This window comes from Ctenopharyngodon idella, chromosome 14, assembly GCF_019924925.1.
Source record: "Ctenopharyngodon idella isolate HZGC_01 chromosome 14, HZGC01, whole genome shotgun sequence".
NCBI lineage: Eukaryota > Metazoa > Chordata > Actinopteri > Cypriniformes > Xenocyprididae > Ctenopharyngodon > Ctenopharyngodon idella.
The window spans coordinates 19,578,906-19,606,410 of NC_067233.1; the positions used below are offsets into that span (position 1 = coordinate 19,578,906).

At 36.8% G+C, this 27,505-nt stretch overlaps 2 protein-coding genes across 7 annotated transcripts; one reads left to right on the forward strand and one right to left on the reverse strand.

Moving 5' to 3' along the window:
* Positions 1-59: 59 nt before the first annotated feature.
* hnrnph1 (heterogeneous nuclear ribonucleoprotein H1) lies at positions 60-12,326 on the forward strand. 6 transcript variants are annotated; one of them, XM_051860219.1, is made up of 11 exons: positions 60-191; positions 1,078-1,175; positions 1,261-1,416; positions 1,495-1,638; positions 3,352-3,490; positions 4,510-4,688; positions 8,620-8,723; positions 8,855-8,990; positions 10,323-10,406; positions 10,489-10,587; positions 11,520-12,326. In XM_051860219.1, exons 2-11 carry the CDS (start codon positions 1,091-1,093, stop codon positions 11,621-11,623), a joined length of 1,230 nt encoding a protein of 409 aa, XP_051716179.1. In that variant the 5' UTR covers positions 60-191; positions 1,078-1,090; the 3' UTR covers positions 11,624-12,326. The 6 variants fall into 6 exon arrangements, with proteins under 6 accessions (XP_051716179.1, XP_051716180.1, XP_051716183.1 ...); XM_051860220.1 differs by lacking the exon at positions 60-191 and adding an exon at positions 259-680 and having other exon boundaries at positions 10,323-10,400; XM_051860223.1 differs by lacking the exon at positions 60-191 and adding an exon at positions 260-680 and having other exon boundaries at positions 10,323-10,400; positions 10,489-10,719.
* Positions 12,275-26,629, reverse strand: rufy1 (RUN and FYVE domain containing 1). The gene is made up of 17 exons (XM_051860214.1): positions 26,306-26,629; positions 23,268-23,441; positions 20,316-20,433; positions 20,109-20,210; positions 19,850-19,973; positions 19,706-19,767; positions 19,382-19,517; positions 18,070-18,171; positions 17,314-17,430; positions 17,026-17,193; positions 16,835-16,932; positions 16,513-16,632; positions 14,691-14,820; positions 14,442-14,536; positions 14,311-14,359; positions 13,454-13,531; positions 12,275-13,374 (listed from the first exon to the last, which is right to left on the reverse strand). The coding sequence occupies exons 1-17, from the start codon at positions 26,586-26,588 to the stop codon at positions 13,234-13,236; spliced, it is 2,097 nt and encodes a 698-aa protein (XP_051716174.1). The 5' UTR covers positions 26,589-26,629; the 3' UTR covers positions 12,275-13,233.
* Between the last annotated feature and the right edge of the window lie 876 nt (positions 26,630-27,505).

A 27,505-nucleotide genomic window follows, 5' to 3' on the forward strand; every position in this document is an offset into this window, starting at 1 on the left:
ACGTGACTCGTATCATGTGATAAACGAGACTTGAGCAACAACAAAAACAGGCGGTGTACCATGCAGGGTTGCCAGATCTTTGAAGGAAATAGATTTTTTTTTTATCTTATTTTCTTTTTACAAATCTTCTGCCAATAATTTAAATTAAAGGACACTACTTAAAGCCTACATGCGGAACACAAACTTATAAGGTTTAAACTTAGGGTTTGTGTGATTTTACGAAAAGTTATTGATCTTAAATTGTTTCAATGATTAAGTAGTAAAGTAGTTTGTTATTATAAATAGAAACTGTTCACAGTTGTAATTTCGAATTGTAATAGTCCTGTGTAAATAATAACTTAATTTCCCATATTTGTTTGGTTTGATGCACAAATACAGATAGCGAACATCATGTACGAAAATGTTTTTGTGATATAGATTTAGAGCGCTGTAACGTTTTTACACCCCAAACAGGAGGTGTCGACAAACGCCTCTTTTAGTTTCTGAATCCGCATTAGATCAGTGAAGAGCGCCGTTTGTCGCTTGTTCGTACGCGAGCACAGTTCAGCTTGTCGTGTTATATTATTATTTACTTATAGATATATATAAGAAGTGATAAAATACTTTATTAAGGGGTTGATATATTACATCAACTGGCTTCGGTTGAGTAGACGAAGCGTCTTTTGGGGGTTTATCAGAAGGTATGTGGTGCAATTAGCTCGCTAAGCTAACAGTTTCGTTTTCTCAGTTATGCAAAACAGTTTCCCATTTATTATGTAAATATAACTATTTACTATTACCTATTTATTTTATGCCTAAATGGATCTTCTTTTGGTTTTTCGTTTTGACTGAATAGGGAGTGTTTATACATGATTGAATGGTTTAGCTTTTTATTAGTTGGACCTGTGTGTTTTAAATAAACAATATGGGTGTTTTTGACTTTATATGTTGTATGTCTGAGTTGTTTACCATGCAGTGATGCTCCATTTGAGATGCATATAACTTAATGAAATACAGATAATTTTAAAACAGATATTAGTCCATGTAATACTGTAGTGTATTATAGATTCACCTATCCTATAATTTGTGTTTAAACAGGTTTATTTCCAGCATGGCGGATGGAGAGGGGTTTGTGGTGAGAGTCAGAGGTTTGCCCTGGTCCTGTTCTGTTGATGAAGTTCAGAGGTTTTTCTCAGGTAAAAGAGCCTCTGCTTCAATCTCTATGTTTTTTTCTTATGGTTTATTCCCTGCTTGACTAATTCTGGCTAAATATCATTACAGAATGCAAAATTGCGAACAATGGAACAAGCATACACTTCACATACACACGGGAAGGACGACCAAGTGGAGAGGCGTTTGTTGAGTTTGATTCAGAGGAAGATCTTAAAATCGCAGTGAAGAAAGATCGTGAAACCATGGGGCACCGTTATGTAGAAGGTAGGCAGCTCCTTTTGCCTTAGTTAAGATACTTGATAATTCATGACAAAATGCTGATCGATTAATTTGTGGTTTCAGTATTCAAATCCAATAGTGTTGAGATGGACTGGGTTCTTAAGCACACTGGACCGAACTGCCCAGACACAGGAGGGGATGGCCTGGTTAGGCTTCGCGGTCTGCCCTTCGGATGCAGCAAGGAGGAAATTGTCCAATTTTTTGCAGGTATGTTTGATAGGAAGTTCAAATTCCCCACTTTACACACAATTAAACAGTATGCCAACATCTAAGGTGTATTTTAGCTCATCAAACCATCATTTGCACATAAATGAACTTTTTAATCAAAGTGCTCAGTTTTAGTCATTTAAACTTTAAAGTTAGGATTAGTTGAAATTTGTATTAAATCTCCAGAATTGGATCATCCAGAAGGACCAAGATGGGTCACTTTTTATCCAGCTTTGTCCTTTAAAGGGTTAATTCACACAAAAATGAAAATTGTCATCATTTACTCACCCTCATGTCAAACCCATAAGCCTTTTGTTCATCAAGTTATTTTTAATGAAACCTAAGGGATTTCTGTCCATTGAAAGTATATTCACCCAAATGTCTGACACTTCAAAATGTACATAAATAGATCGTAAAATAAATCCATATGAATTGAGCGGTTTAACCCAAGTCTTATGAAGAGACACGATACTTTATTTGATGAATAGATTTAAGTTAGGCTTTTATTCACATATAAACATTCTCGAGAACAAACCTCATTGGTTCTTGCAGAAGCTCAAACATGCAGCATAACACACGAGAATGAACATCATTGGTTCTCGTGCCTCAAGCGAGCATGCTTGAGCTTTCACGACCAAAACTGAATGATGTATACATTATTCGCTGATTAGGGCTGCGACACTAAATCGATGCATCTCGATTCGTGGATCGATTCTGATATTTTCCGAATGCATCACGATTCTCTCTCAAATCGATTCTGAGGTTAGTTTTTAACAGCAGATGGTGACCTAGGCTAGTTTTTAGCCGCATGCTCAAATGCTCACGAAGAAGAGCGCTCATGCGTTTGGCTGAGTTTGAGAATGTACTTGCACCTCAGAATGCTTTTATGACGCAAGATTACTGTAAACAGCCATGTAATTCGCTTCAACATTTTTTAACTTTATGAATTATTATTTTATAGAAGGTTCAAGTGGTGTGTGTAAGGAAGAGTACGGCTGTTAAATACTAAGCTCATAATCGATTCGAGAGAGAACCGCGATGCGTTCGGAAAATCTCAGAATCGATCCAGAATCATTTCTTGATTCACGATGCATTGATTTATTGTTGCAGCCCTATCGCTGATCAATGTTTACATGTGAATAAAAGCCTAAATTAAATCTGTTCATCATGTAAAGCAATCATGTCTCTTCAGAAGAATTGGATTAAAGTGCTTGATTCATATGGATTTATTTTATGAACATTTTGAACCATCAGAAGATGGACAAAAGTCTTATGGGTTTGGAATGACATGAGGGTGAGTAATTGATGACAGAATTTTCATTTTTGAATGAACTATCCCTTTAATGTAGTTATAAGAAATTATACATTTTAAATTAAATTGCCTCAGCCCTTTTTGTAGTTTTTAGATTTTAACTAAAACAGGTGTACAACAATCTAGGCATTTATTGGGGCTTTGCAAACAAACAGAGATGGGTTGAGACAGATGCTCAATAGGTATTTGATTTAAGTGACCCTTTTTTCTTTTTCTTGCACTAAATTATCCATAAGTTGTGCCAGAAAAGGTTCAAGTGTATTGCGGCCCCATTTGGTAGGTTTATGTAGTATCATTTCTCATTTGACATAAAGAGAAACCCATAGAGTAATATAAAGTCTTGTTAATGGGCTTGTGACTTAATTTGTCCCCCACTGGGGTTATCTGTCCTTGGGTTGAAGGGTTGGAAATCGTGCCAAATGGGATAACATTGCCGGTGGACTTCCAGGGGAGGAGTACGGGGGAGGCCTTCGTGCAGTTTGCTTCACAGGATATAGCCGAAAAGGCTCTAAAGAAACACAAGGAAAGAATAGGGCACAGGTGGGGATGGCTGGTTGGTTGCCTGGATACGTTGCTTTTCTTATGGTGTTCACCTCATTAAATCATCCACTGCAGAAATGACAAGACATGACCACAGATGATTTGATGACAAACAAAAAAACAAGGAAAATGAAGCCCAGTAGTTTATCTGTTTTTGGTGCTGAGTGAACCATTGAGCTGCACTCTATTGATTTAAAGAGGAAAAGTGTTTTGCAGATATTTGAACTTAGACGTAGATCTTAGTGAATTTTCACTCTTAACTCTCATTTTCATGGACATTCAAAGCATTTTGGGTTGGAATTGAACCGATATATCAGCCAGACTTATATACTGTCAATATATACTGTATACTGTCAATTGCTCGCACACAAGTTACTTTCAAACCGAGCAGCTGTCTGTTGGTCAGTTCCCAGTTGGGTAGATTCCTTTTAAAATGATTGGATTTCAACTGTGAAAATTTTGCTGATCAATGTTAATACGCCAATATTTGGGCTTTTGAGATCAGCCTCCTTTAGCTAATTGGCATCAGCCCTCCCTGCTTGACCGATCACATGGCCACTCAGCACTAAGCCTGATGTAATAGGAATCTGTCAGTGTTTCTGCCATTTTGAAGACTTCAGATCATGAGGACCCAGTTAAACAGGTAATACAAAGTTAACCCTAACAGTCTGAAGTGCTTTGCTAGCAGAGAACGAAAGCAGCGTGTCAGTCCAATGAGACCACATCACGCCTTCGGGTGACCATAAGAAAAGTTCTTTATAATGAAGGGTTGAATGAAACTAAATATATAAGGGTTCTTTATTTTCTGTCTCTCTGTGTCTCTTTTTTTCGGAAACTGTTACGTAAAGTCACTGAACGGAGACGCTGACTGTTAATTAGTGTCATCCCAGAGTCATTCTAACTAAGGGTGTTTGTTCATTAGACCCGTTTTCAGACAGCCTTATTTATACTGCACGCAGGAATGCTCTTGTCTTGTGCCACTAGACCCTGGTGCTATTACTTTGCCTTTATGTCCTTAGGTATATAGAGATCTTCAAGAGCAGCCGTGCGGAAGTGCGCACACATTATGAACCCCAGCGTAAGGTCATGGGCATGCAGAGACCGGGCCCCTACGACAGGCCGGGAGGAGGCCGCGGCTACAACAGCATGGGCAGAGGAGTCTCCTTTGAGAGAATGAGACGTGGAGGCTATGGTGGAGGTAAATTGTTTTTGGTGCTTATCAATATTATGCCACAAATGCTATTGATAGAGCTTAATAATGTTTAACCTGGAACATTCCTTTAATATAATGACCTGCTGTACAAAAGTTTGGGGTTGGTAACATTTTTTAAAAATGTTTCTGAAAGAAATGTCTTCTGCTCAGCAAGGCTACATTTATTTAATCAATAATATGATAAAAACAGTAATATTATGATATACTTTTACAGTTTTAAAAAACTGTTTTCTATTTTAATATATTGGCAAAGCTGAATTTTCAGCATCATTTACTCCAGTCTTCAGTGTCACATGATCCTTCAGAAATCATTCTAATATGCTGATTTTCCACTTAAGAGGCTTGTATTATCAATCTTGAAAACAGTTGTGCTGTGTAATATTTTTCTAAAAAAACCTTTTTTTTTTTTTTACAGGATTTTTTGATTAAAAGAAAGTTCAAAAGAACAGTAAATAGAATGTTACAGCCCTGTTATCTAATTATTAGGGGTGTAATGATACACTCATGTCACGTTTCTATATGATTCATGATACTGAACTCACGATACAATACTATCGCGGTACTTTAAGCCAAATGAAAGAAAAGGGTTATACTATTATTATTACTTCTAAGACATATGGTAACAAGTTAACAAAAATGTACTTTTGATTAAAATGCTAAATTAGCATGGACTTGGGAGGTGGACTTGAATAGGCTTGGATATGGTCCTGGTCCCCAGTGCACAGGTCAATAGTGACACCAGAATAAAATATTCATGATTCTGAACCTGACAAAATACAGAATTATGTTAGACACACATTTTTACACTCTGACACTGACTACATATAAATAATGTACGCCATTTTTTACTGGTCAAATCAGACATTTGGCATTATTAGGACCCACAAATTTTCCCCCATTGCATCATTATACATTATTTTCAACATTAAATATAGTAGTTTAATGTAGTACTGTCACTGAAACTCTGTAAACGTTCATTTTTTGTAAAGCAGTACACTCACGCTTTCAATGCAGGCATTCCTTGTATCTCTTTTACACAAACAAGCAGCGCACACACAGAATCTCCCGGTGCTCACTATGTCCCGCCTCTCTCTCTATTAATGCACTTGCATGTTAAGAATAAACCATCTAAAACAGTTTTAATCATCATTCTACCAAAACTAAAAATGCAATATGGTAAGTTAAAATGCTTTCTCTTCGGGGAGTGCCGCTTTAAATTATGTTTGCACTTTCAACTTGAGTGCCGCACATGCGCTTCAGATGATCAGTGACAGTTATAATCGCAAAACGTGTCAAAATGACTATTCACAAACTTTATCAGTTTATTCAAAAATTAAAATTCTCTTTTCATTTACTCACCCTCATGTTGTTTTCGTGGGTCACGCACACACATAAATTTAAACGTGTTCATTGTAAATCTGTTCATCATAAACCATTGTGTCTCTTCAGAAGACAAAAGGATTTGGATTAGACCGTTCGATTGATTATTTTTACGATGCCTTTGACCTTTTTTGGGTCTTTTAATGGGTGGGTTCACACAAAAATGATTCATTAAAGTCATTAATTACCCTCATGTCGTTCCAAACCCATAAGACATTCATTCAACTTTGGAACACAAATGAAGATCTTTTTGATGAAATCGGAGAGAGCTTTCTGTCCATAGACAGAAACTGACACTTTGACGCTTCACAAAGTTTATAAAGAGATCGTAAAACGAATCCAAGCGGTTGAATTGAGTGGTTTAGTTCAAATTTTCTGAAGAGACACAATCACTTTATATGATTAACAGTTTGAATTTAGGCTTTTATTCAGATGAAGATGAACGAAAATCTTATAGATTTGAAACGACATGAGGGTGAGTACATGATGACAGAATTTACATTTTAGGGTGAATTATACTTTATAAATACAGTAAGCTGAGTCTTGGAACACTCTATCGTGAATTATATTTTTTATATCACCAATACAATGTTGCATTGTTGTGCATGTTGCAAAAATTTGGATTTAGATTTATTGGCCAATATATCGGTAAGTGGCTTTCAAATATAAAGAATTATCGGGAAAAAAAAAATTTTATCTGCCAAAATTTTAATATCGGTGCATCCCTAAACGTAACTCTAACAAAGTTCAAGTTCGGGGAAGGAAGCGGCCATTAAACATACAGTGGGTACGGAAAGTATTCAGACCCCCTTAAATTTTTCACTCTTTGTTATATTGCAGCCATTTGCTAAAATCATTTAAGTTCATTTTTTTTCCTCATTAATGTACACACAGCACCCCATATTGACAGAAAAACACAGAATTGTTGACATTTTTGCAGATTTATTAAAAAAGAAAAACTGAAATATCACATGGTCCTAAGTATTCAGACCCTTTTCTCAGTATTTAGTAGAAGCACCCTTTTGGTCTAATACAGCCATGAGTCTTTTTGGGAAAGATGCAACAAGTTTTTCACACCTGGATTTGGGGATCCTCTGCCATTCCTCCTTGCAGATCCTCTCCAGTTCTGTCAGGTTGGATGGTAAACGTTGGTGGACAGCCATTTTTAGGTCTCTCCAGAGATGCTCAATTGGGTTTAAGTCAGGGCTCTTGCTGGGCCATTCAAGAACAGTCACGGAGTTGTTGTGAAGCCAGTCCTTCGTTATTTTAGCTGTGTGCTTAGGGTCGTTGTCTTGTTGGAAGGTAAACCTTCGGCCCAGTCTGAGGTCCTGAGCACTCTGGAGAAGGTTTTCGTCCAGAATATCCCTGTACTTGGCCGCATTCATCTTTCCCTCGATTACAACCAGTCGTCCTTGTCCCTGCAGCTGAAAAACACCCCTTCACTGTTGGGACTGTATTGGACAGGTGATGAGCAGTGCCTGGTTTTCTCCACACATACCGCTTAGAATTAAGGCCAAAAAGTTCTATCTTGGTTTCATCAGACCAGAGAATCTTATTTCTCACCATCTTGGAGTCCTTCAGGTGTTTTTTCATGTGTCTTGCACTGAGGAGAGGCTTCTGTCGGGCCACTCTGCCATAAAGCCCCGACTGGTGGAGGGCTGCAGTGATGGTTGACTTTCTACAACTTTCTCCCATCTCCCGACTGCATCTCTGGAGCTCAGCCACAGTGATCTTTGGGTTCTTCTTTACCTCTCTCACCAAGGCTCTTCTCCCCCGATAGCTCAGTTTGGCCGGACGGCCAGCTCTAGGAAGGGTTCTGGTCGTCCCAGACGTCTTCCATTTAAGGATTATGGAGGCCACTGTGCTCTTAGGAACCTTAAGTGCAGCAGAATTTTTTTGTAACCTTGGCCAGATCTGTGCCTTGCCACAATTCTGTCTCTGAGCTCTTCAGGCAGTTCCTTTGACCTCATGATTCTCATTTGCTCTGACATGCACTGTGAGCTGTAAGGTCTTATATAGACAGGTGTGTGGCTTTCTTAATCAAGTCCAATCAGTATAATCAAACACAGCTGGACTCAAATGAAGGTGTAGAACCATCTCAAGGATGATCAGAAGAAATGGACAGCACCTGAGTTATATATATGAGTGTCACAGCAAAGGGTCTGAATACTTAGGACCATGTGATATTTCAGTTTTTCTTTTTTAATAAATCTGCAAAAATGTCAACAATTCTGTGTTTTTCTGTCAATATGGGGTGCTGTGTGTACATTAATGAGGAAAAAAAATGAACTTAAATGATTTTAGCAAATGGCTGCAATATAACAAAGAGTGAAAAATTTAAGGGGGTCTGAATACTTTCCGTACCCACTGTATCATAAAATCATAAAATAAACATAAACAACAAAATGAAAGGAGCGGCAGCAGCCAACTTATGCGTATAAGCATAACAAAGATACTTGTGCACAGTTAAGTATAATAGCCAGTGAAAGGCTTATCAGGATTTTTCAATTTGTTCTTTCTCTTATTTGAATCAAAGATGGTCGTTATGGAGATGGCAGCTCCTCATTTCAGAGCACAACAGGGCACTGTGTGCACATGAGAGGCCTTCCGTACAGAGCTACTGAGACAGACATATATAATGTGAGTCCTTATACTCACAGATACATGTTTATTTCCAAACTATGTACTTTGTGTCTGTTAATGCAAAGCATTTATTCAGTTAAATTATATAGCATCCAGTTTACTGTCTGTCTCCATGTTGTCCTCACTAGTTTTTCTCTCCACTGAACCCGGTACGTGTTCACCTGGAGATTGGTCCTGATGGGAGAGTGACGGGCGAGGCGGATGTAGAGTTTGCCACACATGAGGACGCTGTGGCTGCCATGTCAAAGGACAAAGCCAATATGCGTAAGTATTAGGAGGAAATACATTCACGCTGCAAGCCTTAGTGCTCAATTTTGATTTATTACTCAGGCCCTGTGTTTACAACCTGGTATTAAGGTGCGTTTTGTTAGATCTGATCACAAGTAGACGAGGAAAACACATACCCGTTTACACTTGGTGTTTTAATCCCTTTTTTTAATTTTTTTTTTGTCCGCTTTCAACCTCTTTTGTCCTGATTTCTTCAAGGGGAGGATCTATGGGCTTTTTCAGATCTTTTGATCTAATGGACGAAATATGCTCATGCAATTTACATATGAACTTGACTAGAGACGACAGAAAAACAGAGAGAGAGCAGCAGCTTTCCCTTCTGGCTAGTGCGCTTCCCATAATGTTTAAGCATTAGGTCAGTGGCTGTTTGAACACATTCGACCACATGAGCGTCTACACTACGAAAGCAATCCGGTCAAATACATTTTCGACTACCTCTGGAAGTGTCTAAAAGTAGACAAACTCAAAATGTCTTAGACCCTATTTACACCTGTACTTAGCATCGTCCACCACAACCAAAATGTTTCTTAATACCAAGTGTAAACAGAGCCTCACATCCGATTTCTTTGTGTGGCTGTTCATTGTTTTTTAAATGTGATCAATATTAGAATTGAGTTTGAACTGGCCACAGTACTGTAATGAACCCACAAAAGAATAATAACAAATGTTATAGGAGGTCATACATGTTCATTTATAAGGTGATGCGCCATGGAAGCCTGCAAATTTGTGCACAGGTGATAAGGAGGATGCAGATGAGGATGAGATTTAGAGAAATATTTTTCTCGTATAGTTTTCCCTCAAGCTTTGCTTGTATAGAACTGTCACTGTAATACGTATAACAGATCACTGTCTCTCCACTGACTAAATCTGCTGCAAACTTCCATATTCACAGTGACCAAAAAACTACCAGAATGTACAAACTTTGGAGTGACTCCCATCAGTACAGAACTGTGACGAAAGTTGATCTCAGACGTAAAAGTAACATGAGTTCTGATATGACTTCAGACTTCAGAGGTTGCATTGTAAAACCTCAAAACTGTATCTGATTTAGGACCACATATGGTGCAAACCAGAATCGAAAAGATCAGAAAAAAAAACATTTGAATCTACGTTCAGTTTTTTTTGCCTGCAGTCTGAACGTAGCTAAAGACAAAATATTGGAATCAAATGATATTCATTAAGTTCAGGTTTTGCCAATGTGTCTTGAATGTCTGAATTCTTCTATTGAAGCAAACTGAACACCTTACTAAAACACTTGATGATAGATGATAATCTGGAGCCTAATTAACAACACTAATTGTCATGCAGAGCACCGTTATGTGGAGCTGTTCCTAAACTCAACGGCAGGAGGCGGAAGCGGAGGATATGGTGGCCAAATGATGGGCGGTATGGGTAAGAGCTCTTTACCTCTTCTTCAGAAATGAGTAACTCTTACTGAGCAGCTATTAGGAGATGCAATATTGTTGCTCTGCAGGAAATCAGTCGTCATACGGACACAGCAGCCAACAGATGGGCTCTGGATACAGCGGTGGTTATGGTAACCAGAGTGGCATGGGGGGCTACAGTGACTACAGTGAGTGTCAGCTCTTCCGTAGCTCTGCTAGCCGGTTCCATGCCAAATCCTATCGCCCTTGGACCCCTAGGGGTAGCTGTTTGTAATGCCTGATTAAAAAGCCTTTCGTGTTATCCTGTTGTAGCTGATCAGGTAAATACAATCATCATTAAACAGTACTTCAATGCAAATATTATCATTTTAATAAAGTTTGTCTGGATTTTACATTGACTACAGTAGTATCTTTCTGTTGTGATACCTAAAATAAAATGAATGTGTTCCTTCAACATCATTACATTCAGAGATTTTTACATAAAACTAAGGTGTAGGGATGTCTAACACAGAGAGCACAATTCAGTGAAAGCTTATGATTGCTGATTGGTTAGCTTACATTTAAAAGTGACAAACATTTATTTTTGCCATTTTATATATGACAATTTGTACACAAGATGTATAATTAAAGAAAAAAAATATTAATTGATGTTATGTTTTAGAGACATGTTGCTGGTTAAGATCAACATGATGCATTTTGCAATTAATAATTGGGTTCCAAAAAGAATTTCCAGGGAGTTCTTCGAGCCAATGGAATTTTTAGGGGTCCAAGTGGGGTAGAATTTGACGCATCACTGAAGGCCCCATCACATGACCTCCGTCAATGCAGGATTTCACGCAGGTCAAATGATGTAATGTTTACAGTCAAAATTCAAACAGTTTCACCTTTGACCCCACCTGAATTTTTAAAGCATTGTTATTAATTGCCAAACAATTCAACAGGTGTTTAATTTCATGGTGGTGAAATTGAAATTAAGGTTTTACAACCTTAAATCATCCTTTATGACAAATCTGCATCACTTGTCATGTGACCGGGCCTTGAGAATCATAGAAGACATGATGATTTCTTTCCGCACTGAGAACTCCCTGGTCCTAAAATGTGTATTTCTCCCTCCTGTCAGGTAATCAGGGCGGAATGGGCAGCAGTTACTACGGCGGAGGCAGCCGCGGATCCATGGGAATGAACGGCCTCAACAGCGGCATGGGGGGAGGCTGGGGGATTTAGCCTCTGGGGCCTTTCATAGCTGGTTTATAACCTACGACAAACCTTAATTTGAACAGTGTCCTCTTTCGTTTGTTTGTTCCTTGCTCCCTTCTAAGTTGTTTCATAGCTTTACACAAGCAAACTTCTTTTTCCCTGTTGACATGGTTGAGGAAAATCATTTAACTAGAGTTAGTAATTTATGTTAAAGAGAAGTTCTTTATTTGCTGAAATGTGACAGCCCATGTATCACACTGGAGAGGTGCCTGTAAATATGTTTACAGTCGAGTATAAAAAGAGGTGATTTTTGTTTCCTCATTGCAGGACACTATGGGCCAACTTTATCAAAGCCTTTAGTACAGGTTGACATCTTTGCACATGGAGGTTTCACTCTGTCAGCGAATGTAGCAAATCATATCTTAAACTTTTCGCTCCAGCAAAGGTGTTTTGCATGTATTTAATGCTTAATCCAGGCCGAAAGTTTAAAAAGAGTGTACAAGTTTAGGGGGGAAAAGTTTTGTATTATTTTAAAGCATGGTGGGAAGTGAAGGGGTTTCATTTAGATGCATGTTACTGTTTGCATTTGCTTTTTTTCCCCCCCAAGCAATGTATCACTTGTGATTTCAGTGTAGTGCATCAATGGACAGATTTCTTGATTCCTTATGTCTTCACAGATGGGTTAATACTTCAAGGCAGTGTTTATTAAACCATACACAATTCTATAAAATCTCCAGAGACTTCATTACGGCTTTATGAACAGAACAGTAGACAAGAGAGGGTACAACACAGGAAACTGTCATACAATCTAAAATATACATTTTGTATTCAGAGCCTTAAAAATTTTTGTAAAAAATGTAGATTTTTTTTTTCTTTGACTGTATGAGCAAAACAAGTTGGAGAAAATACAATCCATTTGCTCTTTAGTCTTGCATACTTTGGACAAGGAAAAATCAATTAGACTGAGTCTCATTCATGATACAAGCAGAAAAATTTTTTCAAGTTCATTATGCATATGCTTGCATTTGATAGTTTGTTTTATGAATGGCTAATACATTTTCTTTAACAATTCATACATACCCACTTACTTTATATAATAACTGGCTCCCATTTTGACTGATATGAGCTCTGGTAGTGGTGTTTTTGTAAGACATTCTGTGGATTAAATATTTATAGTACAAGCATATATGCTAAAAATGACTGATAAAGATTATAATTGTTATTACATGTCTCCACTAATCAGTAATTTACAAAACCTTTACAAATGTAATTCAGTCCTATTTTGATAAAAGGAGACACAACTAAAGACTAAAAAGCACAAAGAGTACCAAAAAAATGATTCTTCTGCGTTCACTCTTGGTGAACACCTGAAAGGCTTCTAAGTGTTAGTTCGCTCCCTAAAATGGAGACTACCAATATAAATAGTCATATCAATGTTACTGTTTCTAATTACCATAGCATCTTCCTGTCAAAGAAACTTTGCATATGATTTTGCAAAAATCAAAAGGTTTAGTCAAACGGAAGCCAGTGGTGTCACGAGAAATTAATGCATAAGTGTTAAAAATACAAAGAAATCAAAAGTTGATTAAATGTTGGCCTGTAGTTTCGCACATGATCAGCAGAGAAGTTAAACATTGTCAGGAGGCAATGGAGCTCCTCTGGAGCAGAAGGGAATGGCAGACATCACATACGCGGACAGGTTTGGGGTACGAGGGCAAAGCCAGCTCATTATTGGAGCAGTTGTTGCAGTAGATGTCTCCACAGTTCCTGCAATGGTGCTTCAAACAGAACAACAAGAGTTGATTTATTTGCCAAAGGACTGAGATATAGTGATTGACAGAGTGGAACATCACTAACTTTTCTCCGAGAGATTGAGAATTCTTTTTGGCACTGTTTGCACTGTGTTGCTTCATCATCTTTTAGCCAGGCCTGACCCTGGAGAACAGAAATTAAATCAATTACCATTGGAATATACTGAAAGTTACTTTTGAAAGAAATGAACACTTTTATTCATAAAGGATGCATTAAATGTATCAAAAGTGACAGTAAAGACATTTATAATATTACAAAAGATTTCTATTTCAAATTAATGCTGTTCTTTTAAACTTTATATTCATCAAATTGTCACAGTCTCCACAAAAACATTAAGCAGCACAACAGTTTTCAACATTGATAATAATAAAAAATGTTTCTTGAGCAGCAAATCAGCATATTAGAATTATTTCTGAAGGATCACGTGACACTGAAGACTGGGTATGTATATGAAGCGCAATAATATTTCACAATATTGCTGTTTTTTTTTTTTTTTTACTGTTTTGGGGGGGTGGATCAAATAAATACAGCCCTAGTGAGCATAAGAGACTCAAAAGCATTTCAATATCTTACCAACCACAAACCTTTGAACGTTATACACAGTACATAGAAACAAACTGAGAAACCAGATAAGCTGGATTCATACAGGAAATTTCCAAAAAATTAATCTTCATTATTTTTTTATGTAAAATATACTGCAATAAAATTTTCTTTGAAATTCTAGTTCATTCAAATTCAATGATAAAACAACATCACCTCAGTAGCAGTGTGGGTAATGGGTAGGATGAGTTACGCAGCAAAGTGTAATAAAGCAAACAGTAATACTAGGCAAGCACCACTAACCTTTGCTTGGCTGTACAAATAAACACAAACAAAGGTGAATTTGCATGAAGCTCTTTTACCTTCAAGGCTTTATTGACCTCTTTGAAGTCCTCCATCTTGAGTTTGGACCTGAAAGCAGGATTTTGGTGTAAGACTAGTGTGTGATATCAGACAGGAGGGTGACAAAGAAATGAGAGTAGAGTTGTCTTACTGGCTTAGATGAAGTCCCATCTCCTGTAGAGCTTGTTCCTGCTCCTCACACAGCTGCTGGAGCTGTTTCTTCTCCTGTCGAAGGTCAAGCAGCTCCTGTGGAAACAAAGGTGCAGAATTCTAGATCAAAGCATGATTTATTCATGACAAAATAAAAAAAGTTATTCATTCTTGATTGATTTTGTAGAATTTCAAGTCATTTATTGACTGTACTGGTTAGTTTTATGGCTGAAGCAGCAGTGTATCTGACCGTCTGCAGGCCCTGCAGCTGCTGCAGCTGTGTGCGCAGCTCTGCGCTGTTGTCCTGTTCTCTCTGTAGTTCCCTCTGCAGGCTCTGCCTCTGTTCTTTCTCCACGCTGAGCTCTGACTCCAGGCCTGCCCTGTAAAAATAGAGATGTATCTATCTGCAGGGTTTTTTATTTAATCAACTTTAGGGCTTTAGACCGTTATTAAGACCAGTACAAATAATTTATTACCATTTAGGCAGGGTAGAGAAATATCTATGGTAACATCCACCATGCAATGACTGAAAAAACGATTTAAAAAACCTTAAAGTTCAAATAATAGAGGATTTGACAAATACAAAAAAATGCTAAAGCTCACAAATCATTTCAGACTTCAAAACATGTTTTGAAGAATTAAAATCTAAATGATAAGAATCAAAATTATAAATGATTATGTATGTATGTGTATATGTGTTTGTATAAATTTAATTGCATTTTCATTTAGTCGGTAGAACGAATTCTAGAAATCTGCTGAAATGTGATAAGTTTACAGGTATGATGTTTGTTTGTTTGTTAACACCATGCCAACATCTTATTTTTGCTTAATTTATTTTAAACTCAAACTATATTTGGTTTAACTTTGTTAAAAATTTCTTAACAATAAAAAACAGGGTTAAAACCAGCACAATCTGATAAAACATGCTTCAATAATAAAGACTTCTGACAAAAAGAATGTGTTAGTGGATCTTCTTCTATTAATAAAAACTTGTGTCATCCTAAAATGGCCTATTCTGCAACGGGTATAAACAATCTGGTCTCATCGGTTTGAGAACTGATAGAAAGTTCTTCTTCCAACATTGGCGCTGATTTCATGGAATTTGTTCATAGTATATAGATCTCATTCTGTTTGCCATTTGTTATTGATATAGGAATTAATTATTGGCTTAAGATCCATAGGAGGTACTGTGCAAATTTCGAGGTCTGCTGATAATGTCTGTTTTGCGGCAGAGTCTGATTCCAAAGTGTCTAGGTACCCAACAAAACCAGATATTAAATTGATGACCCTCTATTTCAGTTTGTAAAAAATCATTACAAGTGCTGGGTGATCATTTTTAAGGGATGACACTGCAAAAGAGAAATACAGATTCAAAGTCCTGTCTCCAAGCATCTTTATGTAGTCCAATGCCAAAATGAAAGCATTTGCTTCTGCTGTAAAAATTGAGCTATATTTAGGGATGGATATTCCTCTTTTTTGGTGGTTGATTACAAATGCAGATGATACACAGTCCACATATTTTGATCTGTCAGTATATATAGGTATATGTGATGGAAACATTTCTCTGATATAGAGGAGTTATTGTTGAAAGATTTTTTGTTTCTTGTTCAATCTAAAATTATTTTTGTTTTTTTGAATTTCCAAGGGGGGATTTTACAGAAGTATGTTTTGTTACAGTATGCTTAGATCCACTTGGAGATTTTGTAATGTGATTTTATCCGTAGTCCAAAAGGTTGGATATGTCTTGGTTTTTGTTCATACAAGCTTGTAAGAGGAGATAAGAAAACAGGATGATAAGCCGGATTTCCTTTATTGGTCTTTAGCCTTACTGTGTTTGCAGGTATGTTATAAACATCACAATGTAAACATTGTCAAAATTCATCAAGGCCATATCGCGATTCTTGTTTTTGTTTTTTTTCTTGTCCCCAAATTTAAGAGCACTTGAATGATAATTCTTATACCATTTAAAATACGCAAGACGTTTTATGGCCATAAATTTGATACAACTGAATATAAGAATGTTGAGGGGTGAAACTATGAAAGCACGTTTACAGAAGCTCAATTCACACTACCTGAGCGTGTCGAGGTCAGTGAGACGCTTCTGCAGAGCGTTCACCTTCCCTTTCATCTCCGATTTCAGCTCATTCTGACTTTCATCCGTGTTCTTGCGCACATTTTCTGAATTTTGAAGCCTGAGGAGAAAATGCTCGTGTTTATGAGGTTTAGAAAAAGTACATACACATCATATCATACATATTTAACCCAAAATGAAACTTCTGTCATTATGCAGTTTCAAACCTGTATGACTCGTTCTCCCAAAGTCCAAGAAGAAAAAAAAAGTCATACAGGTTTGGAACACTTTTGGGTGAATTATTCCTTAAATTGTGCTGGCACCTCTGCTCCAGTTCTTTCATGGCAGCCTCCATCTGGATCATCTTCTTTTCCAGTTGTAGCATGTCCTCCTCTTTTTTCTGGGCCACTCGATCTGACTCCTTATGGGTCAGATGAAAAGACATACATTTCAACTGGTTACAAGTGATCCTATTCCAGTAACATGCTGTACAGACAAAAAAAAAAAGTAACACCTGTGCTTTGTTGAACATCTGTATGTTGAGATTCTTGACTTGGTCCAGTTGTTGTCGTAGTGCGACCAGCGAGTCTTGTTTCTCGTGCGTGTCCTTTTCCAGAAGTTTCATGGCAACTTCCATTTCCTGTTTTAGACCAATCTGTAGCTCCAGCTCCTTTTGCAGCTCCTGATTGGACAAACATTGCATGTGATTGGCTCTATATAATATTATATACTATCCAATACAATATTAACTCTAATTCAAAAATAACTGCACATTCAGAGCTGGATTATTTTACATTTTTACCTGCCGGATTCGTTTCTCCTCCTTGTACTGCTTCCAAACCACATTGTACATTTCATCCAAACCCTGACGTGTCTGCCGATATGTTTCCAGCTCCACCTGGCTGTCTTGCAGAGTCACCTAAAAACAATCCACATGTGAGGCAAATTTGGCTTTGCTTAGTAAATAAAACTGGCCAACTGGCAGGTAACTTTCTTTTGGAATTACTTTTTTTCCCCTCCATTTCACATGATGGATTTTAGGTTCCTTGTGACTGTCGCCTTTGGCTTGCTTAATTGGGGTTTTTGATTTGACTGCACTGCACTGACACTCACATGAGAACAAAACTTGAACTGAATTGAGCTGGATGATAACACTAGAGCTGATTATAGTTGAATTAAACTAATTTCATAATTGATGAACTTTACACAGCTAATGAACTGAACTAAACCAACACTGACTGACTTGAGCTGAATAATGACCAATTGTGTTTTTAGAGCTGCTTTACAGCAGAATTTGAATTTGTCTCATATTTGATGAAGTTTAAGACATTCATTGTAATTTTCCTGTTTATCACTGTGAAGCATAAAGTGCAATATAAAGGTGACTTGACAAAATAATACGTCTTAAATTACTGATAAACCTATTGTTAGGCTATCAGCATTTGCAGTTCAAGAAGCAAAATCATGCTTCTTACATTTTTTTCTTTCTAGTGTTTTTTTAACAAATGATTTCATACAGAGTGTTTTCAAAATACAACATTTCTATTGCAACTCTCACCTCCTCTTTCCTCTGACTATTTTCAAGAATATTTGCATTTTCTTGTTTAAGTTGTTCCTGCTCTTCACGCAGAGCGTTGATTCTGTCTGTGGCTGCTGTAAGCTGTATACAAGACAGAAAGTAAATAACAATGTCTTTTCATGTTAATTCTGTATTTAACAATGTGCATGATTTATAAACAACAAATTAAAATATGCTAAAGCACATCATAGGGCCTGTGTACACCTGGTCAATTCATTTATTTTTATTGATAGGATAGATATCTGATTTGTTAAAACGGTTCCATTTACACTTGGCCATATAAATGTGTCTCCGCAAAACGAATATACTGTAAATCTGAATATACTGCAAATTTAAAGGGGTTCACATCAACAAAAGCAAAGGATATGAGCTTCATTTTATTAATCATCAGCTAATCGCAATAGTAGAGAGAGCGCTATCAGCACTGGTAAGATCATTAAGTCTCACGACTTTAAATAAAGATGATTGTGTTTTGAGCATCTGCAACTTCTTTTCAGTTTCATTTGCAGCAGTTTGCATGTCAGTTTGCTGAAGATATATGCGGTGATACGTGTTGCAGCAGCGCTGTCATATCTGGCTATAGTATGTCATATAGCCAATAACATGGTCTCATGTTTATTTTTTAACATTTTGGGAGGAGTAAAATTTACATATGTGACCCTGGACCACAAAACCAGTCATAAGGGATTTATACATCATCTGAAAGCTGAATAAATAAGCTTTCAATTGATGTATGGTTTGTTAGGATAGGACAATATTTGTCTGAGATACAACTATTTGAATATCTGGAATCTGAGGGTGCAAAAAAAATCAAAATATTGAGAAAATTGCCTTTAAAGTTGTCCAAATGAAGTCCTTAGCAATGCATATCCACTCACAATTTTTTTTTTTGTTGATATATTTACGGTAGAAAAATGTACAAAATATCTTCATGGAACATGATCTATACTTAATATCCTAATGATTTTTGGCATAAAAAGAAAAATCGATAATTTTGACCTATACAATGTATTGTTGGCTATTGCTTCAAATATACCCGTGCGACTTAGGACTGGTTTTGTGGTCCAGGGCATATGGTGGACATATGTGGTTTCAACCACCAGATGCATTTACACTTCTCCGGTTTTGTCTCAAACCACCTCCTAAAGTGGATTAAAGCATTTCGGAGGGCATTTACACCTAACCTGATAGCTATCCGATCAGAGAAAACGCATGAAGTGACCAGGTGTAAACAGGCCCATAAAGTCCATAAAAAACAATGCGAAAGTATCTTTGTGTACAGTCTTTTCACCTCCTCAATGAGTTTGCTGTTGGTCTTCTCCAGTGAGTCCATCTTGGCCTGAAGGTCCGTCACCGTGCAGCTCAGATGCCGGTTCAGTTCTTCTATGTAGTGCTTCTGGTCAAGAATGGCTGTCATTTTTGAATCGCTGTTAGTAGTTAATGAGTCGGAAAGAGTCAAAATTACTGAACATTGTGGAGCAGAATTCAATCGTGATATTAATGAGAATCAGTCAAAATCTTTGCACAAGTTTATAACAAAATTACTGTCTACTAATACTTGTTTTTAGCCATGTAATTAGTGATTAAAGTATTTGCTAAATGATCTCACACTCACTCTTGTGTGGTCTCAGTTGCTTGTGGATCCTTTAGATACATTGAGAAGTCAATGACGCACACCTGCAGCAACAAGAATGCAGTGTTTAGTGTCAGTGTGAAAGTGCACATCTGGCAGCACGGTTTGAATGGCTATATGTTTCACCTGAGAATCCAGATCCTCTCCCTTCACACATAAATTGGCATCAATCACATTTAGACCCACCAGCATCCCTACAATCACAGCCCCCTCTTCCTCCATTATAAGAGCCCCCGGCTCATAAAACTCCCTGAGAAAGAAAAAGAGCAGGAATTTTTGGGAAACAGAATTTAATAACACTACAACTTTTTGTATGAAATCAAATAAATTCTGTACAAGGGACTAAATATTGAAGATTATTTTTCAATAACTTAACTGCTCTTACCCAAGAAGGTCTCTTCTATTTATAAGCACCTTCATGTAGTCTGCAATTTTTTTCTGCATAAGAGCCAGATGCAGCCACGCTCGAGCTCGACCGAGCCCTGTCCTAAAACAACACAAAAACTAATGAATGTAAATACCAAATGCACGCTCCTATTACACTGATTCAGACATATTATATCCAAGACAAGCGCCTGGGATGGGCACCTACTTGATTCCAGGCATATCACGAACACTGGTGGCAATATCAGCTGACTCAGGGCTCAGTTTCTCTATCAACTCCAGAGGAGCCCAGATTGACTTATTCTGACCAATGAAAGATTTCCTCACTGGAAAAACAGAAACATGCAGGATTTAGGCCAAAAAAACCTGGTTAATTTCACAAAACATGTCAAGAACATAATTTTGGAAAGTAAGACATAATTAAAAGAAATAAATTAGAAATCATATTTTACTTAAAGAAAATGTAGCCTTTATGTTTTTCTGACAATTAAGCACATTTCTCTCCCCAAAAACATATTATTAAACTCTGAAGCAGGGTAACTAAAACCATAAAAATAAAACATGTATGCACTAAAAGTTTTTGAATGGTAAGATTTTTTAATGTTTTTAAAGGGGTGGTATAATGCCACTTTTACAAGATGTAAAATAAGTCTCTGATGTCCCCAGAGTGTGTATGTGAATTTGTAGCTCAAAATACCCTACAGATCATTTTTTATAGCATGTTAAATTTGTCACTTTTTGAGGGTGTCCCTTTAAATGCAAATGAGCTTCTGCTCTTAAAAGGGGGCGGAGGTTTAGGAGCTCGTGTTAGCACTTAGCAGCGCCTCACATTACCTCACGCAGACTCACTGAAAATGTCAGAAACTGTTCAGCCTTTTATGTTCGAGACATGCAAAAAGAAGTGACAACATGTAGAATGCAACAGGACGCTTCTGAACAGTTAGTTGATGAATTTATGTAGCTGATGTGGAGTTAACTATCTTAAAGTCATTGATTAGCATATTCTGTCCTGATAATCTATAAATCGCTCCTGCGGGAACTGTTGCAAGATGCCAACAGAGCCAGAGAATATATGCTGCATTAAGATAGAACAGGTATAGTTTAGTTTAATTACGGTTATAACTTGTCATTTTGTCATCTTGCTTTTATGACATGCTATTGCATTTGTGTTACGTACTGTAATGCAGTAACATGGCCTGACCCTCTTTGTTGCGTGTTCTCGGGGGCAGGGTTTATGTAAATTCTAGGGTTAGTGATGTCACCAACCCGGGAAGAAGCTCGATGTAGTCCCTACCAGCCGTTTGTTGTAGTCCTTAAACAGAAAATTCTTTAAAAGACTAAAAATATCTCCGTTTGCACTTTCAGCGCTGTAACTTTGCAGATACTGTTTATGCTAAAGCAGCAATATTACACACTACTAACGTTAAAAAAGTGAAATCGCAATGAACCACCCCTTTAACGAAATCTCTTCTGCTCACCAAGGCTTTATTTATTTGATCCAAAATACAGCAAAAACTGTAATATTGTGAAATATACAGCAAAAACCCCTTTAACGAAGTCTCTTCTGCTCACCAAGGCTTTATTTATTTGATCCAAAATACAGCAAAAACCGTAATATTGTGAAATATTTTTACAATTTAAAATAACTTCTCTATTTGAATAAATTTTAAAATGCCATTTATTTCTGTGTTGGCAAAGCTGTATTTTCAGCATCATTACTCCAGTCTTCAGTGTCACATGATCCTTCAGAAATCATTCTAATATGCCGCTTTGTTGCTCAAGAAACTTTATTATTATCATCAATGTTGAGAATAGTTGTGTACAATTTTTTTCCAGGATTATTTGATGAATAGAAAGTTCAAAAGAGCAGCATTTATCTAAAATATAAAAATTTTGCAACATTATAAATATCTATACTGTCACTTTTGATCAATTTAATGCATCCTTGCTGAATAAAAATATTAATTTCTTTAATTTCTTTCCAAAAAAAAAAAATAAAAATCTCTTACGGAATTTTTGTTTAAAATGTTGCAGAATACATGAAGGTAGAATATATATATATATTTTTTTTTTTTTTTAAAGCACAGGCTCTTGACATTGCATGTTCAGATATTCATACAACAAAATATTCTAGGGGCCATGAAAGTTTTGTTAAAATGATCAAAATTGCTGGCCATGGCTGGCAACTTGTTTAAGAATGCTGGCGAGGAAAAGTTAGTTCTCCCAAAAATGAAAATTATCCCATGATTTACTTGCCCTCAAGTCATCCTAGGTGTATATGATTATCTTCTTTCAGACAAACACAATCTGAGATATATTTAAAAATATCCTGGCTCTTCCAAGCTTTATAATGGTAGTGAATGGGGGACATGATTTTGAAGCCCAAAAGAAGCATCCATCCATTATAAAAAATAATCCATACTGCTCCAGGGGGTTAATAAAGGCCTTCTGAAGCGAATCGATGGGTTTTTGTTAGAAAAATATCCATATTTTAACCATAATAGCTAGCTTCCGGCAAATGGTTGAACGCATTGATTTACGGCGGAAGAGTAACCCCGGACCCGATGCATGACGCGATGATGAACAAGGAAGCACATAAGATAAGCAAAACAAAACACCGCTAATAAATTAGAAGTCTAAAACGAGAAATTTTAAAGAGAAATGTCGGAGGATTCGATATAAGAGAAGAGGAGCTTGAGTTTGTTGCCCAGACCTATTTGTTTAAATCGTGAGAGCTTACACTAAGCTTACACTACTCCTACATCACGTCAGGGGTTACTCTTGTGGCGCAAGTCGACTTGCAAGGTATGCTTACGGTCGTCTGCCGGAAGCTAGTTATTTTAGTTTATAAGGTTTTAAATATGGATATTTTTCTTACAAAAACCCACAGCTTCGCATCAGAACGCCTTTTTTTAACCCACTGGAGCCGTATGGATTACTTTTATGATGGATGGATGCACTTTTTTAGGCTTCAAAATCACCCAATTCACTACCATTATAAAGCTTAAAAAGCCAGGATATTTTTTTAAATATATCTCCGATTGTGTTCATCTGAAAGAAGATAATCATATTCACCTAGGATGGCTTGAGGGTGAGTAAATCATGGGATAATTTTCATTTTTCTGTGAACTATCCCTTTAAGCTTTATGTCCCATCTCACCTTTTAAACCATGTTTAAGGCAGTGCTCCAGAACCACGAAGAACTGCTGCAGAGGTGGATACTCAGAGTCCAGTGTGCGTCCGAGACTGAGGGAGGACTGGATCAGAACCTTTATGCTGAGCTTCATCATGCTAAGCAGATTTGACCTCTCTACCACCATGGGATCCTTCACAGCTGGACAGATCAGAAACAACACAAATGGAGAAACACACATGCAAACACTTCCTGTGGCATCTGCAGGACTAATAAGCTCACTATCGGATAGTTTAACTGGTGAATCAGTGCAATTAAATGCAAATTCAAAACAATGACTCAAATATTACAGTAAGGGAAGTGGAAGATCCTGCTGGAGAAAAATATTCAGAGTCCGGAAGCAGGTGCATTATGCATTTCCTGTATGCTGTAATGTCCTGAAAACAATTATGTCATATATTGTTATTTTATAAATAGAAGCTACAAATGTAGGTTACCAAATATGTTCTGCATCATATAACACTGACTGTATTAAAATGCAGCTTAAATTAAAGCTTGAATAACGGCCAGATAAGAATAGCAAGGATTCAGTCATGAATAGATTAACCTGTTTGATGCAATAACTTGGACCTGGACATTTTTTTAATGGTTTTGTGGTGTGGTGTCTAGGCCTCTGTTACAAAACTGTACTGGAGTGGTTTGATGGTATCAAATGGTAATATCATGGTTCTTTGTCATATACAATAGTATTGAAATTTTAATATATTCATATACCTTAGTAATTGGGAGGCTAACGTGACATTTCAAGCAGTGTCAGCAGTAGATTGACATGCCATATTTTTAATTACTTTTACTTTAGTACACTGTATAATTATTATTCATGCAGTTTCATATTTCTCATCAAGCAAATGCATTATTTTCTCAGGTCAAGTACGAAAGGGTTTTTTTTAACTGGGGTACAGGGGCATCAAGGGAGAGCTAGAGGGTCTATAGAAAAGTTTACAAGAGAAAAAAGTAAAAAAAAAAAAAAAAAAAAGTAAAAATAAATAAATTAAAACTTATTTGAAGGTCTTATAGAGCCTATAGGACCTTCAAACTCAGGTCGATGAAAGGTCTCGCGGGGCCCCTTCGAATGCACCCGGGGCCGAGCTTCCAGCAACCCCCTTCGCAAATAAAATGGCCCCAACAGATCAGGGTCCCCTTCAGAACTGAGCCGTGCCGGGGGCCCCCTCTCAACCCCCGAGTCCTGAGCCGCTGGGACCTCCCTGGACCGAGATATGGGCCATTTTCTCTGGAACCCGCCCATGTACATGTATAACCGGCCGTTACTTGGGAACGGAATAAATATTTTCCACATTTCATTTAATATAATAATTTAATTTAATACACATTTTTCACAGTAGGATTGGGTATTTGTACATGACAGACAACAGATGCAGTAGCTGCCTTTTAAAACTTTAGGATGAGGGTCCCTCCTCACAAAAGGATGATTATATTTGGGAGCCTTTGGCATCTAAGACTGAAAACCCCTGAATTGTGACACTACATGCAATATTAGTTTTAAATACTCGTGTCACACTTCAGGGTTATTTATTTTGTGTAGTCATGATAGGGTGATGTAAAACATTTAAAAAAAAAAATATTCTGGTCAAAATCAGGTAAATAAATTGAGCCATTTATTAAACAAAATAAATTGATCAAAAATGTCCACCCTATATGAACAGATACAAATACATGCATTTTTGTTTACTTTTTAAAGTACTATATTATTGATACTCTAGCAAAATTTCATTGTCACTGAATTATTATTTTCTAGGCCTATGTTCTTTTGCTGATTTTATGAAATTATGGTAAAAAACTGCTTAACAGGGTAGACAACCTGATAACAGGCTGGACAAGTGGTATAAAGAATGGATTGATGGATGGATGGATGGATGGATGGTTTCCTATCGCTCGCGTACAACAGGTTACAATTTTACTTTATTTTGAACTGGATTTAGATGGGAAACAATATGTAAAACATTGCCAATGAACTTTAAATGCACTACTTCTTCAACTTTAAACATAAATTACATTCACAATCACTCTCAATGTCCACTCTGTTAGTTCTTCAGATATGAAAGGTTGGACACTAACAGGGTGGACATTCTAAAATCAGCCAATGCAGCGTGTCTGAGCAAAAACAATAAGCTAACATAGAAGGTTTATCAAATAAAGAATTGCATGGTCTTTAAAACTGTAATTTTAAAAATATGTTTTTTTCTACTAACTTTTTTCATATTTCCCTTAACAGGGTGGGTGTACTAAGGTTGACCACATCAAATTTGAAAGAAAAAATTGGTATAAAAAAAAAAGAAGAAAAAAAAAAGACAGTTAAAATAGTCAAGGATCTCACTCACTTGCCTGTTGTTTTCCCTTCCAAAAAAAAGTGATGACAGCTTTTTGATGTCATTAAATTTTTCCAACTGTCATTTAGATGGAAAGTAGTCCAAAATAACAGGGTGAACAATAAATTGAGGAAAAAGATAAAATCCTTGATTATAATTGTTAAAATAAATTTAATAACTGAAAAAAATATATACATTATAGAGAATCTTTAGTGATATTCCCAACAATGTAAAACAATTGGGGAAAAAATCATGTATAGTCAGTATTTGTGTTTATCATGAAATGGGCTACACAGGCCTGGGGACATAAGAAAAATGGAGATAAGTGGTGGTTCAAAATGCTGTAAAATGTCTCAAATTATTTTTTCAATCAACATCAAAATGCTTAGAGTTCAGCTGGTGTTGTTTATGACTAAGACAGGTTTAAAAATGATATATTTGTTCAACATTTTAAGGCAGTAAGATCATTATCTTTACTGGGGACACAAAAGGCACCGAATCCCATGTAGGCTATGTTTATATACAATATCATGGCAATACCCTGGTACCATGTCCAAAAAATATGGCAATACCTTTATACTTTTTGTTAGTTTCTGTTATTGACTAGTTATCTTAGTAAGTAAGTGCAGTCAGTGAACGTTCTTATTTAAATGTAAAACTACGGAACAGGTGTCATACCTGCTGTCTTAATGGGATCAGATGTGTCAGGGGTGTGTTGTGATGTGTCAGATCCCTTTAACCCCGCGCTGTAATGATTCACTCCGATGCTCAGCGTCTCCGTCGCTTTACGAGCAAACGACAAAATAGGCCCAGACCAAGAGCTGTCTGTGGGTTTGTCCTTCTGGACCTCGTCGGTATTTTTGGCGACATCATCTTGCCCAGGTTCCGTAGCGTCTGGGTCTTCTTCTTTTGCAGGAACGTCTTCACATTCAACTTTCGTGTTTGGGTCCTCGTCCGCCATGTTTACTTGTCAAAGCATGTGACTCGAGACCAGAGCAATCGGGTTTGATCGCTCAGGGGAGACAAATCGATTTGCGAGCTAGCGTATTTTCACTTTTAAAACAAATATTTAGCCATCAATTTAAACAAATTAGAATGACTATAAAAATAATTAAAATCTATTAGAAATTAATAGAAATTTAATGGAAAATAAAATGAAACAACAATTAAAAATGCAAAAGTAATTAAAGATAGATTGAAAGACTTACCCACATATTGACATACAGATCGACAGCTAGATTGTTAACATTTTAACAATCCAAAGTTTAACCTAAGATACACTTCAAAAATAGAAAGCAAATTTTGTCTTTGTGCTGGTTTGACTCTCTATGTAACAGTTCGAAGTATTCACTAGATGGCAGTAGCGAACGCTGTTTTGCTCATAGCTTACATATCTAGTTTTGCTTATTTGAATGGTGAAACAGTAATCACAAATATGCGTGATGCCGTTTGTTCAGTGCGTTGTAGTTCTATATCCAAAAACAGGGAAAGATGTCCCTGATGCAAAGTAGTTTTTAGGATTTTGGAACAACCTGACTTAAGTGTTTAAATTTTATTTTTAAAAGTTTCTCTTGATGTCCAATAATTGTGATGGATTACCAAAAGTCACTAGGTGTGACAATGAAATAATGCAGCCGTGGTTAAAGATGATAAGGATTAAAAAGAATTAAAGATGTAAAGAAAATGAAAGATGTAATGCAATTTAATGTTTGGTCATAAATGTTTTCATTCATTCATTCAATCACAGCAGATTGCCAATCCCAGAGAGGAAAATGAAGTCTGGTATTAAGTCAAACGCAGCTGAATCTGGTGTATTTGCTTCACTACAGAGATTTGTACATTAAACCATTAACGTACATTCATATCATCATCAGATCA